At 37.4% G+C, this 14,448-nt stretch overlaps 1 protein-coding gene across 1 annotated transcript; it reads right to left on the reverse strand.

Moving 5' to 3' along the window:
- Positions 1-238: 238 nt before the first annotated feature.
- Positions 239-4,465, reverse strand: LOC126691826 (putative receptor-like protein kinase At3g47110). The gene is made up of 3 exons (XM_050387012.1): positions 1,729-4,465; positions 1,014-1,459; positions 239-474 (listed from the first exon to the last, which is right to left on the reverse strand). The coding sequence occupies exons 1-2, from the start codon at positions 4,430-4,432 to the stop codon at positions 1,014-1,016; spliced, it is 3,150 nt and encodes a 1,049-aa protein (XP_050242969.1). The 5' UTR covers positions 4,433-4,465; the 3' UTR covers positions 239-474.
- Positions 4,466-14,448: the final 9,983 nt, after the last annotated feature.

Here is a 14,448-nt window from a genome sequence, read left to right on the forward strand (position 1 = left end):
TTGATAAGTCTATGCGAGTACAACGGGCATGAGAGATCAAGGAATTAAATCAAAAGATAGTTATATATTATGGATGGCTCCATAAAGATGTTAATTTTTTAGTAATTAAAAAGCTATATTAAGAGGGAAATTAAATTAAGAAAAACAATCCAGAAAAGAAAATGGCACAAAAAGAACAGTAAGGAAAAGTGTATGAAACACATATTACAATTACAGGAGCGATCGTACAATCCATGATAAAAACAATATATATAGTAATATGGTTTAAGAAATGTCATTGACAAATAACAGCGAGCCGTTGATCTATATTACCTTTGACATGGAAAGCAATGACAATGGCTGAGGCAGCATATGTGTACACTGTAACGAACATAGTAGAATGTTACAAGCCTATAATTTATAGCCATCACGAGCCACAGAAATATTACTCAATCAAGGGAATTCATTACTTCAATTCCATCCAATCCGGCCATGCTACAAAACAAACAATCACATAAACGAATTAATAACGGAACAGCTACTTCACTGATAGAAATAGTGAAGAAATAAAGAACTGCAATTACTCTCTTGCAAAAATATGAACAAACAGTAATTCTATTCCTTTTATTCCATTGGTGTTAAATAACAGTATAGAAAAGATTAGGAACTAGAGAGACAACAAAATCTCACAACATTTTCACAATATTTTTGCTTTGAATTGTGGTAGGTCCCACTAAAATCGTATTTTATTTCAATTTATTTTGAATTATGATGGAATGATATCTCACTTGTTATGAAAATATTGTGACATTTTGTTGTAGTTTTAGAAGAACTCATAACAATCACATGCAAATTAAACTTAACAGTCCTAATAGAGAAATTGATATTCTTTTAATTTTTTTTTCCTCATTTTCTCATTTACGTTTTTATTTTATATTATTATTGTTCTATTACAAACAAGTGAAAAATATGTATGTCTCTAAATCAAATCAAATGAGTTTTTGTTGAGATGAAAATAAAATGAGTTAACATACCTAGTTCATTCTTCTTTTGTTTTCCATCTTAAATTTAAGATATGTGTCTCTAATTGCATTCATTTCATTGACAACAACATTTGTTGGCATCCGCTCATCAGGTGATGTTGTAGAACACGACAATCCAATTTTGAACACTGATATCAAGCAATCTTTTATTCTGCTACTAACATTAAGATGGGGCACTTCTTCAATTATTGCTCTGTCTTCAATGTCATCTTCATTTCTCTCATCACCAACATCTTCTCCATCCTCCTCAAAGAACATTGATGGGTCAACTATATCCATTACATGTTCAGGCAAAGCCATTGAAGTGAACCTATGAATGCTCAAACCATCTATGAACATTTCATCGATAGGTTTTTTCCCAGTGAACATCTCTAACAGGAGTATCCCATAACTGAAAATGTCTCCCAATGTTGAAATTTGGCCACCCATCCCATACTCTAATTCATTAATACATTTTCAGTAACAAACAATAATCTTATGAACTTAGAAAGTTAGAATTTAACCACTAGTGCATTATGCATTGTTTGCACATATATCCCAACATAAAACTTTGTGAATATGTGCGTTTTTTTTTTCCTTTTTTTTTGAAGTGGCCAAACGTGTGTGTATAGTTATTTTTGAAAGAATCTCTATTTTTGTTTAAAATGAAAAAAAAAAATACTATTAAACAAGAAATGAGTTGTGCCTCATCTAGTTGAAAAATTACCTGGAGGAATGTACCCAATGGAACCCTTTAGTCCAATTGACAGGGTTTGAGTTTTGGAGGGGTTGTTAGATGCTTCAAAGAGGAACTTCACCAATCCAAAATCACCAACATGGGCTACCATATCTTCATCAAGGAGTATATTGCTTGGTTTAATATCACAGTGAACAATTGTCGTTTGGCAATGTTGATGAAGATATTCTAATGCATAAGCAACATCAATGGCTATATTTAGTCTCTGAATAAAGCTTAATTTGTTTCTTTGATGTTGCTCATCAATTTTTGGATGCAACCACCGGTCTAGACTTCCATTGCACATGAACTCAAAAATTAGGCTCTTAAAGTCATTCCCTTTATGATCAATGCTAGAGCAAGCAGAGAAAATCTTGAGGAGATTGCGATGGCGTATACTTCTCAAAGCATTGCATTCATTAATGAAACTTGTGGAAGCTTCTTGTTGTTGAAGGTTCAATACTTTGATCGCAACAATTGCTCCATTTCTAGCAAGAACTCCTTTGTATACAGAGCCAAAGCTACCCGAACCAATCAAGTTGTTTTCAGAAAACCCATTTGTTGATTCTAAGAGTTCAGCATAAGAGATAGGTAATTGCCAATCTTCAAAAGAAGGCGTAGTTAATGCCCTCTCTCTTAAATTTTTAACAATAGAACATGTAGGGAAAAAATACAACAGAAGAAGTACAAATATGATTATGCTAGTAACAGGAATTATTATTCCGAGTGTAAGAAGCTTCCCATGCAAATGATGCTTTTTCCTTGAGCATGTAGATAAATGTAATTCTTTGAAACCACCACATAGCTTATCATTTCCAAAGATTGAAATTGCGCTTGCATTTGCGAAAATTCCTTCATTTGGTACTTCACCTTCAAAATTATTATAAGAAATATTGAGATGCTTAAGTGACAAAAGCTTGCTGAGAAATTTAGGAATATTCCCAGACAAGTTATTATGCGAAAGATCTATATCTTCTAAACTTCTTAAGGTCTTCAAAGATTCGGGAATTGCTCCCTCAAATGAATTACCCTCCAAATACAAGCGCTCCAAACTAAGACAAGTCTCAAGGGTGGTGGGAATTTCACCTGATAATCTGTTCATTGAGAGATCTAACTCACCAAGAAGTCTTAAGTTGCCCACTTCAAATGGTAATGCACCTATCAAAAAATTATGAGACATGACCAAAGAAATTGAAAGGGAAGAAAGACCAATAACCTGTTTTGGGATCGTGCCATTGAGATTGTTACTAGAAAGGTTTAGTGTAAGCAATTTTTTGCAGTTTCCAAGATTTGGGGGTATACTACCCTCAAATTTGTTTTCTTGCAAATAGAGCCTTGTTAATGCAGTTAAGTTACCCAAGGAGGAAGGGATTAGCCCTGAAAATTCGTTATCATTCAATTCTAATCCTTCTAAGTTCTGAAGCTTCCCAAGAATATCTGGTAGAGGACCTCCCAAATAGTTACCTTCTAATCCCAACAAGTTTAAGTTAACAAGGTTCCCAATCCCAATAGGGATGCTACCACGGATCATATTTGAACCCATAGTAAGAGATTTTAGTTGCGTGGAAAGGTTGGCTATGACGCTGGGCAATATCCCTCCTAACTGATTTTGAGCGAAACTCAAGACCTCCAAACTAGTACAATTAGCAAAGTTATTGAGAAAATTCAGGTCACCATCTTTCCCCTTTCCAAGTTTATTGACTTCAAAATTAAGTCGAACCAAGCCTTGCAAGCTTGCTAGATTTTGAGGCACAGTCCCGGTCAAATTATTTTGAGAAAAGTCAAGTACCTGAAGTTGAGAAGCATTTGACAATGATGCAGGAATAGTTCCTGTGAAACTATTAACAGCTCCAGCAAATATTTGAAGGTTAGGAAGAGTAAGACCAACATCTGGGGGAATGCTTCCATGTAGCTGGTTTAGAGTAACGGAGAAGTAGTATATGGAAGAAATATTATAGATCAAAGAAGGAATGGTACCGGACAAATAATTCCCATAAAGTTGAAATTTTCCCAAGCCTGATAGAGAGCCAAGTTCACTAGGTATACTTCCTTGCAAAGAGTTCCGGAAAAGATCAAGAATATACAAGGAAGAAAAGTTACCTATCCAAGCTGGGATACTTCCTACTAGGTTGTTCACACCAAGACTTAGGTTCACCAACTTTGACAATGAACTGAGGTGGCCTGGAATCTGCCCAACAAGATTGTTGTAAGCAACGTCAAGCACTCTAAGTTGTGTACAATAGCTCAGATTAGTTGGAAGTTTACCACCAAAGGAATTCCTACTCAAATTGAGATGATGCAGGCGTTGTAGACATCCTACTTCTTGAGGAATTTCACCAATGAAGCTATTACTTCGTAGGTTGATTCCTGTGAGGCAAGTAAGATTTCCTATAGAGGGTGGTATGGAGCCAAACAACCTCTTAGCTTCCAGATTCAAAACCATGACTCGTTTACTGGAGGGGCTACATGTAACACCTAACCAGTTGCAGAAATGTATGGAGTCATTCCATGAGCTCATGATTTGAAGTGGGTCTTTAGTGATCCGACTCTTGAAGTCAAGTAGAGCCAGGCGATCTGTCTCATTTGCAAAAGCTGGAATTGTGGTAGATTTCAAACTTGAGCTCATACACATTATAAGAATCCCATGAAAGAATATTAACAAAACCCACTCGTAACTCGGACAAGAGTGCGTCATTCTGTTGGGGTTACAGGTTTGAAGTGAAGGATAGACTCTGATAACTGCCTTTGCTTTCTGTGGAATACATTATTGAGTTAGCGGAAGCTCTAATACCAAATTGTTGAACAAAACACTAAATAAAAGAGCTTTTATTAAAAATTGACTCTTTGAATTATAACACTTTACAAGCACATCCGTAGCAGACGTTGTAAAAATTATGCTATTTTGCCATATCAAAAGTCTACTTTATTATTTTATCACACCATTTTACAATATTTCATTTATCAGATATTCTATATTTTTACCACTTTATTTAAATATTATTTCTTTATTCTTTTTAATTCTTATTTTATTATTTCTTTATTATTTGTTCAATGGTAACATTTTATTCTTTCTTTCAAATAACATTTTATTCTTTCTTTCAAATCTCAATGTACCGTAAAGTTGCTGCTGAGAGTGAAAGAGAAATAAAGAATTAATAAACCCAATATACCACATCTTACCGTACAGTTGCATATTTGTGATTGTAATGTAGCAAGTTGTAAAAAATATAACATTTACAACATCTGATAAATGGAATCAAACTTGGTTTGATGTGGAATATGTGCCAAATATTTAGCATTTGATACATATCCCACATCTGCTGTGGGTGCTTACACCAATGCACACACAGCACTTTTACATCCACACACACTAACCTTCCTATTGACCTTTTTCAGGACACACATCAACTCACTCACCAAATACACATGCACACACCTAGCTTCTTTAGACGGACACTGGGACACAACCGACACAACCCCACTTTGCTTTCTTCACTTCATCTGCTACTCTTCACCTCACACACCACCTTACACGTCTCACACACCACTTTACTTCACCCTTCTCTCACGGCCATCATTACATCTATTTATACTAGATGTATGTCGGTTAAGAAACTGACATCAAGCTTCTAGCTTCTTCCTTTTTACTGGCATTAAATTAATGTCTTTCTCCAACCTTCTAGACATCTTAAAAATTTGTGGCTGCAATTAAACTATGCAGGTAACCTCTAGAGAATTCCAGAGAGAGAGATTAAGAGAGAAACTCTAGAAATTTCTAGAGAAAGAGAGAGAGGCAGTGCTTGATGTTTAACATACAAAAAAATAAAATCAATTAGAATTAACAGAATTATATGTTAGTAGGACAAAGCATTTCTGTGGAAATGCAAAACGTTAGCCCCACCTATAGATGACATAATAGCATGGATTTTTTTTTTTTTTTGCTCGTCACAAGAGTTAACATCACGTAGATAAGAATTCGAATGACCCAAAAGAGAAGACTTTTGGTTTATAATAAACTGCCATATTTAACAATGCAACAGTGTTGAGTTTCACTGATTCTATTCTAACGCATAGCATCAAATATAACCAAAAAAATCCACAACAATGAACATAAATAGTGAGAGAGAGAGTGAAAGAGTGAGAGGGGTAAAAAACTGAAGGTCACCTTTGATAATTCTTTGAGCTTGAGGTGGATTACTCATGAAACTTCAACTTTCACAGTGTTTACATATTTGCAGCACAAAGAGAATGGGTGATAGAGAGAGTGTGATGCCTTGTAAGATAGAAGTGTTTGTTCACATATTTGCAGCACAAAGGGAATGGGCGATAGAGAGAGTGTGGTGCCTTGTAAGATAGAAGTGTAAAACACAGACGTAAAGAATTTGAAAACTAGGGGCTCTATTCAGGAAAAAAATGTGGGGGTTAGGTGGGGTAGGTGAAATATTAAATGGGTACCCAATAGTGACACGTTTTTTCTTTTTGCAAACAGTATTCTTAGACAAAAATCTAACATGAGGTGACAGTTAAAAATAGAAGTACCATTTGTTTAAAAAAAAAAAAACATCGTTAAAAAAAGGCACCCAATTAATAGTATATAAATAACATTTTTTTAAAAGAATAATCATCCTATTATTTGCTTATTTGTGGTTACTTTGGTAATTAATTACTTATTATTTTTTGGAAAATTTGTTGATATATATATATATATATATATTGCAACCCCAAAATAACTCAAAACAGTACGCCTAAATAGGTCGGTATCGAAATATTCCTTTCTAGTGGACAAACCGAAACAGTTTTCGAAACAGTATTCATAACATTGGTTTTGATAGATTTTGTTAGTTAAGTTAGTGACAGAGCATTGCAGCTCTTGAACCTGAGTTGTATATAAACACTCCCTTGATAATTAATAACCTTGAGAAATCATTTTTACCCAAATTCCATCTTTGACATCTTTATGGTACAAAAGCAGTGGTGGCTCCAAAAATATTTTTTAGGGGGGTCATTCAAATTTGTGTTGAAGAGGTTGACAACAACCTCTTTGTAAATAATTTTTTTCTGCCTTGATCATTATGATAATATTGATGAGATCTTTCGTAACCAATCATCTAAGATCTAAAGGAAGATTTTTTTTTAAATTAACATGAGTTCTTTTAGATAATAAATCTTAGGTAGGAGATAAATCTTGCGGCATATGTGACTTCCTTATCAAAAATTTATTCATAGTATTAGCAAGAGAATTAAAGATAAACTATAATAAGTTCATTGGGCATATGTTTTCTTAGTATAATGAAGATATTAATTATTATTGCTAAGATTAAATCTTGTAAATTATCTATTCTCTATTACTATAATAAAGTTATTAATTATTATTGTTAAGTGAATTTTAATTATTATTACTTAGAGTACTCTAATTCATCATTTATTAGTTTTTGTTTTTACTCTCTTTTATTTTACAATTCAACTCAATTGTGACAACTTACAGGTCTTTGTAATTCATTAAGAAGAATTTTGTTGTGTTTTTTACATTACTCTATTAAGAATTCAAAGCAGCAATTTAATCATTTAAAAAAAAAAAAAAGTCTTCATTCTCCACTGTCTCATGCCCCACTTCCACTGCCTCACACTTAATTTTCTTTTAGTGTTTACACTTTACAGCTCATTTATTTGTTTTTGTTTTGTTTTTTTTTTCCTAAGATTTAAGATCAACAAATTACTAATTTTTGTTGTAGGACTTGCTATTTTTTTTCCTTCGATTTTAGATCAAATTGGTTTGATGTTGGGGTTTTTCTTTTTGTTTAAGAAGGCCAAGATAAATTAGTATTTAATTGATTTGTTCTTTGGAATTATTTTAGGGGGTTCAAAAAATTTTTTTTAGGTATTCAAAACAAAAATATATTAAAATGTTATAGGTAAAAAAAAAATTCACAAGTCAGGGGGTTCATTTGAACCCCGTGAACACCATGTGGCGCCGCCACTGTACAAAAGTAAAGGAAACGACTTTACAATGAAAGAGAGAGAATTTCTGAGAGTAAAATTATAAAAAAAAATTAAAAAAAAAAAAAACCCTTTACCTAGAAGAGGAAATTGATCCAAAAGTTGAAGCTTTTTGTTGATGAGAGAGCAAGAGAGAGTAGAATGTGAGAGAGGAACTCTAAGACAAAAGAAACCCTTTAGCTGAAAATTCAAGAAATGATAAATGGCAATGGTAATGGAATTTCAGTATACTGTTTCACAAAGAAGTAGTGAGAAAAAAAAAAAAAAAAAAAAAAAAAAAAAAAAAAAAAAAAAAAAACCTCTTATCCAGAAGAAAAAATTTATCCAAAAATTGAAGCTTTGCGTTGATGTGAGAAACTCTGAGACAAAGAAACCCTTTAGCTAGAAATTCAAGAAAAAATAAATGGCAATGGTTATGGAAAATTCAAAATGCAAAAACTATAACGTTGATTTGTTGGGGAAGAGAAAGTATCAGTAATTTATATATACTATAAAACTGAAGCCTTTGACCATTTTTTGACTTTTTTTTAAGCTCTCACAATTTTCCACATCAGCAATATGAAAAAAAAAATGATTAAAAAGCTCTTTTTCTCCCCCAAAACCAAAACCTAATAAATAAATAAATAAAAATCACTCCCTAAAACGCAAACATAGACTCAACCCACTGCTAATCAAACTCTATCTCTCCCTTTCAAAAGTAGTTCCATCTCCTTCTTCATACACACAATCCCCCATGCCTCTCTCTACATACACGTTCCCTACCTCCAGTCTTCTCCCTTCTCTACCTTCATTCCAAGCTTTCTTCCTTCGTTCAAACCATAAGCAGAGCTAGAGGGGGGCTGGGGGTTGTCAGAGGGAAGGTTTGACATTGCAACTCTATTGTGGGAATCCGAGCTCTTGAGGTCGAACTGGATAGTGAGAGAGAATGTTTTTTATGATTCAAACTAGAAGGTTTGAGAGAATGCTAAATACGAATTGAAGTGATAACGTTTGTGCATATAGTGGACTTATTAGTTTTTATGTATCTACTAAAAGCATAGGGTATTTTAGTTTCTAGTCTAAAAATGGGAGAAGAAATAACTTTAAATATTTTAATAACAATTTTTGTTAGGACATATGTGATTTACTTGTAAGGAACATATGTCACTATTTTATATAATTGGCTAATCCTTTAACAAAACGCACTTTACTTGTATTTGGGTAGATCTAGGATGTGTTTAATACTTCAAGAAACCTTGTTTCAAGATCAAGTGTTAAAGTTATGTAAGTTTGTCCAAGATTCAAGCTGAAAAGTGTCTGTCATTAAAACTTGACAGCTAGCATCTATCGAGACCTGTAGAGCTATTCCAGCCCGTGGCTCGACAACAGTTCGACAGATGATAGGTATCTGTCGGGGTTTATGAAGTTCAATTTTTCAAGACTGCTTTTCAGCCAATTCGAGATTATGTGTTTGGGTTTTCTTTTCTCACAACCCTAAACATATAAAAGGATTATTTTAAGGGTTTTCAAAGGTGGAATAAGTTGCACAAATGTTGAGCAAAGTTTGTTCAAGTAAATTGTGACCGGAGACAGAATTTGCCCTAGTTCATCTTTCTTGTGAAGAAGCTGCTATGCTTGTGCACCGTAGGGTTTTGTAACCAAAGAGCTTCTTGATCTTCATTGTGTGATGAACTAAAGAACTTTGCAGCCAACAACTTTCTCTAGTTAGTGATTGAAGTCGCGTACTGGGATCCGTGCATTACAAGGAGGGATTGTCACTATAGAACAAGTCCAATTCGGTATTGGGGTAAGGGTTCAACTGTAGGTTGGTATAAGGTATTAGAATTTCTTTACTTATAACCGCTTGTTTTGATAATAGTGAATTCTCAAGAGTGGTAACCTTAAAATCACCCGGTGGGGTTTTTGCCGTGTTGGTTTTCCCCATTCGTAAACAAATCATCATGTCAATTTATTTTCCGCTACATATTTAGTTTATTGGTGATTTGTTTGTGCTACCACATGTTTGCATGTTAATTTGATTTATTAATAAATTTGGCTAATTAATCATTTAATTTATCATAAGGGGTCAATATGTTTTTGACCTATCAATTTTGATATAATAATATATTTTTTTGTTGCAATAAACAATTTACTGCTTCAAATATCTTTTAGCAATAGGATGTTATTTCACAAAATTTATTGCAATAGATTAATTGATAAAAATAATTAGATCTAGTTATTGTAACGATATATTCATTGTAATAGATAATTATTTTATATTTACTATTACAATAGATTGTAAAATAATTCATATTAGATTATTGTCGTAATATCTTTGTTGCAACTTCATGTTTGTCATTGCAATAATTGATATTTAGTTATTGCAATGATATCTTTGTTGCAATAAGCTGTCACTTTGAGATTTCCATTGTAATAGATTGCAAAATAATTGATATCAAGTTATTACTATGATTTCTTCAATTTAAGGTATTGTAATTTAGTATTAAAGTTTCTATTGCAACTGAAAATTATAAATTATTGCAACTAATTATTATTAATGTAATAATTTACCACTTTTAAGTTACTATTGCAATGACTTTTAATTTGTAGATGTGATACTATGTCTATACCACTATACTAATTTTGTTGTATTAACACTTGATGTAATAGACTTATTTTGTTGTAGTGATTCCACTTTGTCCACTATAAATTTCCAACTCCAGCAATCTCAACCCCAATGCACCACCATGACCAAAAGTGAGAATAGCCAAATATACAGACCCAAAACCCCCTTTTCCGACTAGTGGGCCTCGTTGCCATGACCCTCCCATTAGACTTTTCTGTAGTTTAAATTCGCCTTCTCCGTATTCAGATTCCCGTTCTCGCTTTCTCTTCATCGTACAAACGCAAAGAAAGTGACTTTATAGTGAAAGAGAGAGAATCTCTAAGGGTAAAATCAAAAACCCTTTAGCCAGAAGAGAAAAACCCTTTAGCCGGAAGAGAGAGAATCAGTGAATATTCAATTGGTGAAAGTGTTTTAAGTGTTGGGAGTGAGAGAGAGAGAGAAAAAAAAATGGTTCTAATAAATTGAAAATTTGAAATTTATGCAAAAAAAAAAAAGCAAATTGGACCGTTGGCTTGGTTGCGTTAGACTTTGGCCCCAAGGAACTCTGTTTCCGCGTCTTCAACATCAAGAAACGCAGTTTCTTTTTCCAACGGCTCAATTTTTTGTGAAAAAAGGCAAATGGCACACATCCTAATTAATAAAAAAAATTATTTTTTTACTTATGGGTGTGCATTTGATCCACTAATTTGATTCATTGGTTTTTCATGGATTGATAGGGTTGGGTTAGATGGTTTTTTTTTTTTTTTTAAACAAACTTTAGCTACAAAATTAGTTGTAGCCTGAAGATGGTAAGATATAACGCCTACCTGACGGGCCCACCTGATGGGCATGACGGGCACACCTGAACGGGCCTGACGGCCCTGCCTGAACGGTCCTGACGGCCCTGCCTGACGGGCATGACGGGCCTACCTGAAGCGACGAGTTGGGACTGTTGGGCCTGTGCAAGGTTTATCCCACGCGCTTTGAAGGCCCATCGCTGACAGGCACAGTAAGGGCCCATGATCCAAAATCTCTATCTCCTAGAAAAGCCCTATGATCCGAAAACGGAAATCTTGACTCACTACGCTCAAGGGAATTTGTATGAGAGTCCCACATTGAAAAGATTTGGAAACCAAGGAGAAAAGTCAACCCTTTATCACTATAAAAGGCCTGCCACCCTCAGAAATCGAGGTACGCTTTAATTGACCCTCTCTAACGCTCTAAGTAAAACAGAAGAATTCTAACTTGACCGTCGGAGAACCTTTGGCCGGCACCACACCGGTGCTCTCTGAAGGATTCTTTCGATTGCTTCTGTCGTGCAAGTTCGATTCGAGTCGCGAGTACGGTGTGACCCATTGGTGACAATTTTCGACGTCATCAGTTGGCGCCGTCTGTGGGAAAACGGAGTAACATAGCGCACTATCGCTTCCTAGACAAAGGAGTTACATGGTACTCACACGCTCGATGGCAACCACTAACGACGTTCAGGAAGGGGAAGCCCCTACGACTGCCCTTGAGAGACAGGTCAGGACGCTCACCGCAGCCGTGGAGCGCCTCACAAAACAAAACCACGACCTAGAAGAGCAGCTGAACCAAAAGAGCAGGGCCGTCAATAACCAAGGAGCGGATCAAGAAGGAACCAGCGTTGAAAGGAGAAACCATGACGGACCACAGGAGAGTAACGCCCCAAGCAAACAAGTGCGACGGGACGCTAGCATCCCTTCAGTGACGGATACAGCTCCACAACCCATCATCGCGGAGATGCAGGCGATGAAGGAACAGATGGAAGTACTGATGAACGCTCTCAAGGGGCGAGTGTCCAATGATCTTGACGACCTTGTCAACCGCACAGACTCGCCATTTACGGCATCCGTCAATTCCTTCCCCCTGCCAAGTAAATTCCGCATGCCAAGTATGGATAGTTATGACGGAATCAAGGACCCTCTCGATCACCTAGAGACCTTCAAGACCCTGATGCACCTTCAGGGAGCGGCAGACGCAATTATGTGCAGGGCATTCCCTACAACCCTAAAGGGCGCAGCAATGATTTGGTTCAGCCGGCTAACACCAAACTCAATCGGCACCTTCAAGGAGCTGAGCGCTCAATTCACTACGCACTTCATCGGAGGACATCGGTATAAGAAATCCACGGCTTGTTTAATGAACATCAAGCAGAGAGAGGAGGAGACGTTACGGGCCTACATATCACGCTTCAATAAAGAAGCGCTCTCGATCGACGAAGCCGATGACAAGATACTAGTGGCAGCGTTCACGAACGGGCTGAAAGGGGGTAAGTTTTTGTTTTCCCTATACAAAAACGACCCAAAGACCATGTCGGAGGTGCTTTACAGGGCCACCAAGTATATGAACGCTGAAGACGCACTATTAGCCCGAGAAGATAGACCCAAGAAAAGAGACAGACAAGAGGATCCCCGACAGGACCAGGGGCGGAAGAAAGGAAGGATGGGAGACCGAAGGGAGGAGAGACGTCCAAAACATATGGGCGCAAGGTTCACAAGTTTCACCCCGTTGACTGCTCCGATAGACCAAGTCTTAATGCAGATTAAGGACGAAGGATCCCTGACGTTTCCGGGAAAGCTGAAGAGTGATCCCAACAAAAGGTCCAGAGACAAATATTGCCGCTTCCATCGTGACCATGGTCACGACACGGCCGATTGCTACGACTTGAAGCAACAAATCGAAGCCTTTATCCGACAAGGGAAGCTGAAGAAGTTCGTCAGCAAGGAGAGAACGGAGCAACACCCACAAGAACAACACCCCCGTCGAGAAAACGAGCGACCAAGGCCCCCATTAGGAGAAATAAGGATGATAATTGGAGGAACAGCCGCGGCCGGATCGTCGAAAAAGGCTCGCAAAACATACCTTCGGATGGTACAGAATGTCCAGTTGGCGGGTACAGTGCCAAAGATGGCAAGAAGGGAAGGCCCCATTATCGGGTTCTCGGAAGAGGATGCAAGACGCCTACACCATCCACACGACGATGCCCTCGTCGTCACCTTGCGGGCAGGCGACTACAATATCCACCGAGTGTTGGTCGACAACGGTAGTTCGGCCGACATCTTGTATTATCCGGCGTTCCAACAAATGAGGATTGACAGGGAGCAGCTAATACCGACAAACGCCCCGCTCGTTGGTTTCGGAGGGAGTAGGATATTCCCTTTGGGCGCAGTCACGTTATCGGTGACAGTAGGAGATTACCCCCAACAAATCACCAAGGACGTAATATTCTTGGTGGTCGATTGCTCGTCAGCCTACAATGCTATTATTGGACGACCCACGCTCAACTCGTGGAAGGCGACAACATCAACTTACCACCTGATGATCAAGTTCCCAACGGAGTATGGGGTAGGAGAGCTACACGGAAGTCAAATTGCCGCACGAGAATGCTACGTAGCTATGATGGAGGTGGAAGACCAGATCCAGGCCTTGAACATAGAAGAACACCGAACGACGGCAGAACCTACAGAGAAGCTAGAGGAGATAACTCTCGACAGTTCCAATCCAGACCGAACCACCAAGATCGGAACGCTTGCCAAACCCGCAATCCGTCAAGAGCTCGTAGCTTTCTTGAGAAGCAATAAGGATGTGTTCGCCTGGAGCCATGACGATATGCTAGGAATCGATCCCTCGGTCATGGTACATAAGTTGAATGTGTTGCCCTCGTTTCCACCCGTCCGACAAAAGAAGAGAGTATTCGCCCCGGAACGAGACCAAGCAATAGCGGAAGAGGTCCGCAAACTCCAAGAGGCAAGCTTCATCAGGGAAGTCTACTACCCCGATTGGCTGGCGAATGTGGTAATGGTGAAGAAAACGAGCGGCAAATGGCGGATGTGCGTGGACTTCACCGATCTTAACAAAGCATGCCCCAAAGATAGCTATCCCCTTCCAAGGGTCGACATCCTAGTAGACTCGACGGCTCAACACCAATTGCTAAGCTTCATGGATGCTTTCTCGGGTTATAACCAGATCAGCATGCACGAGGACGATCAGGAGAAGACTTCGTTTGTAACCAGTCAAGGACTCTTCTGTTACAAAGTAATGCCATTCGGCCTGAAGAATGCAGGGGCAACATACCAGAGACTAATGAACAAGATGTTCGCACAGCAAAT

Source organism: Quercus robur, chromosome 7 (genome assembly GCF_932294415.1).
Source record: "Quercus robur chromosome 7, dhQueRobu3.1, whole genome shotgun sequence".
NCBI lineage: Eukaryota > Viridiplantae > Streptophyta > Magnoliopsida > Fagales > Fagaceae > Quercus > Quercus robur.

What these genes read in the sequence shown, in the direction of transcription:
- LOC126691826 (XM_050387012.1), bottom strand. Translation starts at nt 4,432, where the DNA reads ATGACGCACTCTTGTCCGAGTTACGAGTGGGTTTTGTTAATATTCTTT. An exon ending in CATTGGGTACATTCCTCCAG is followed by an intron (nt 1,460 to 1,728) that starts GTAATTTTTCAA and finishes TTAATGAATTAG; the next exon opens with AGTATGGGATGGGTGGCCAA.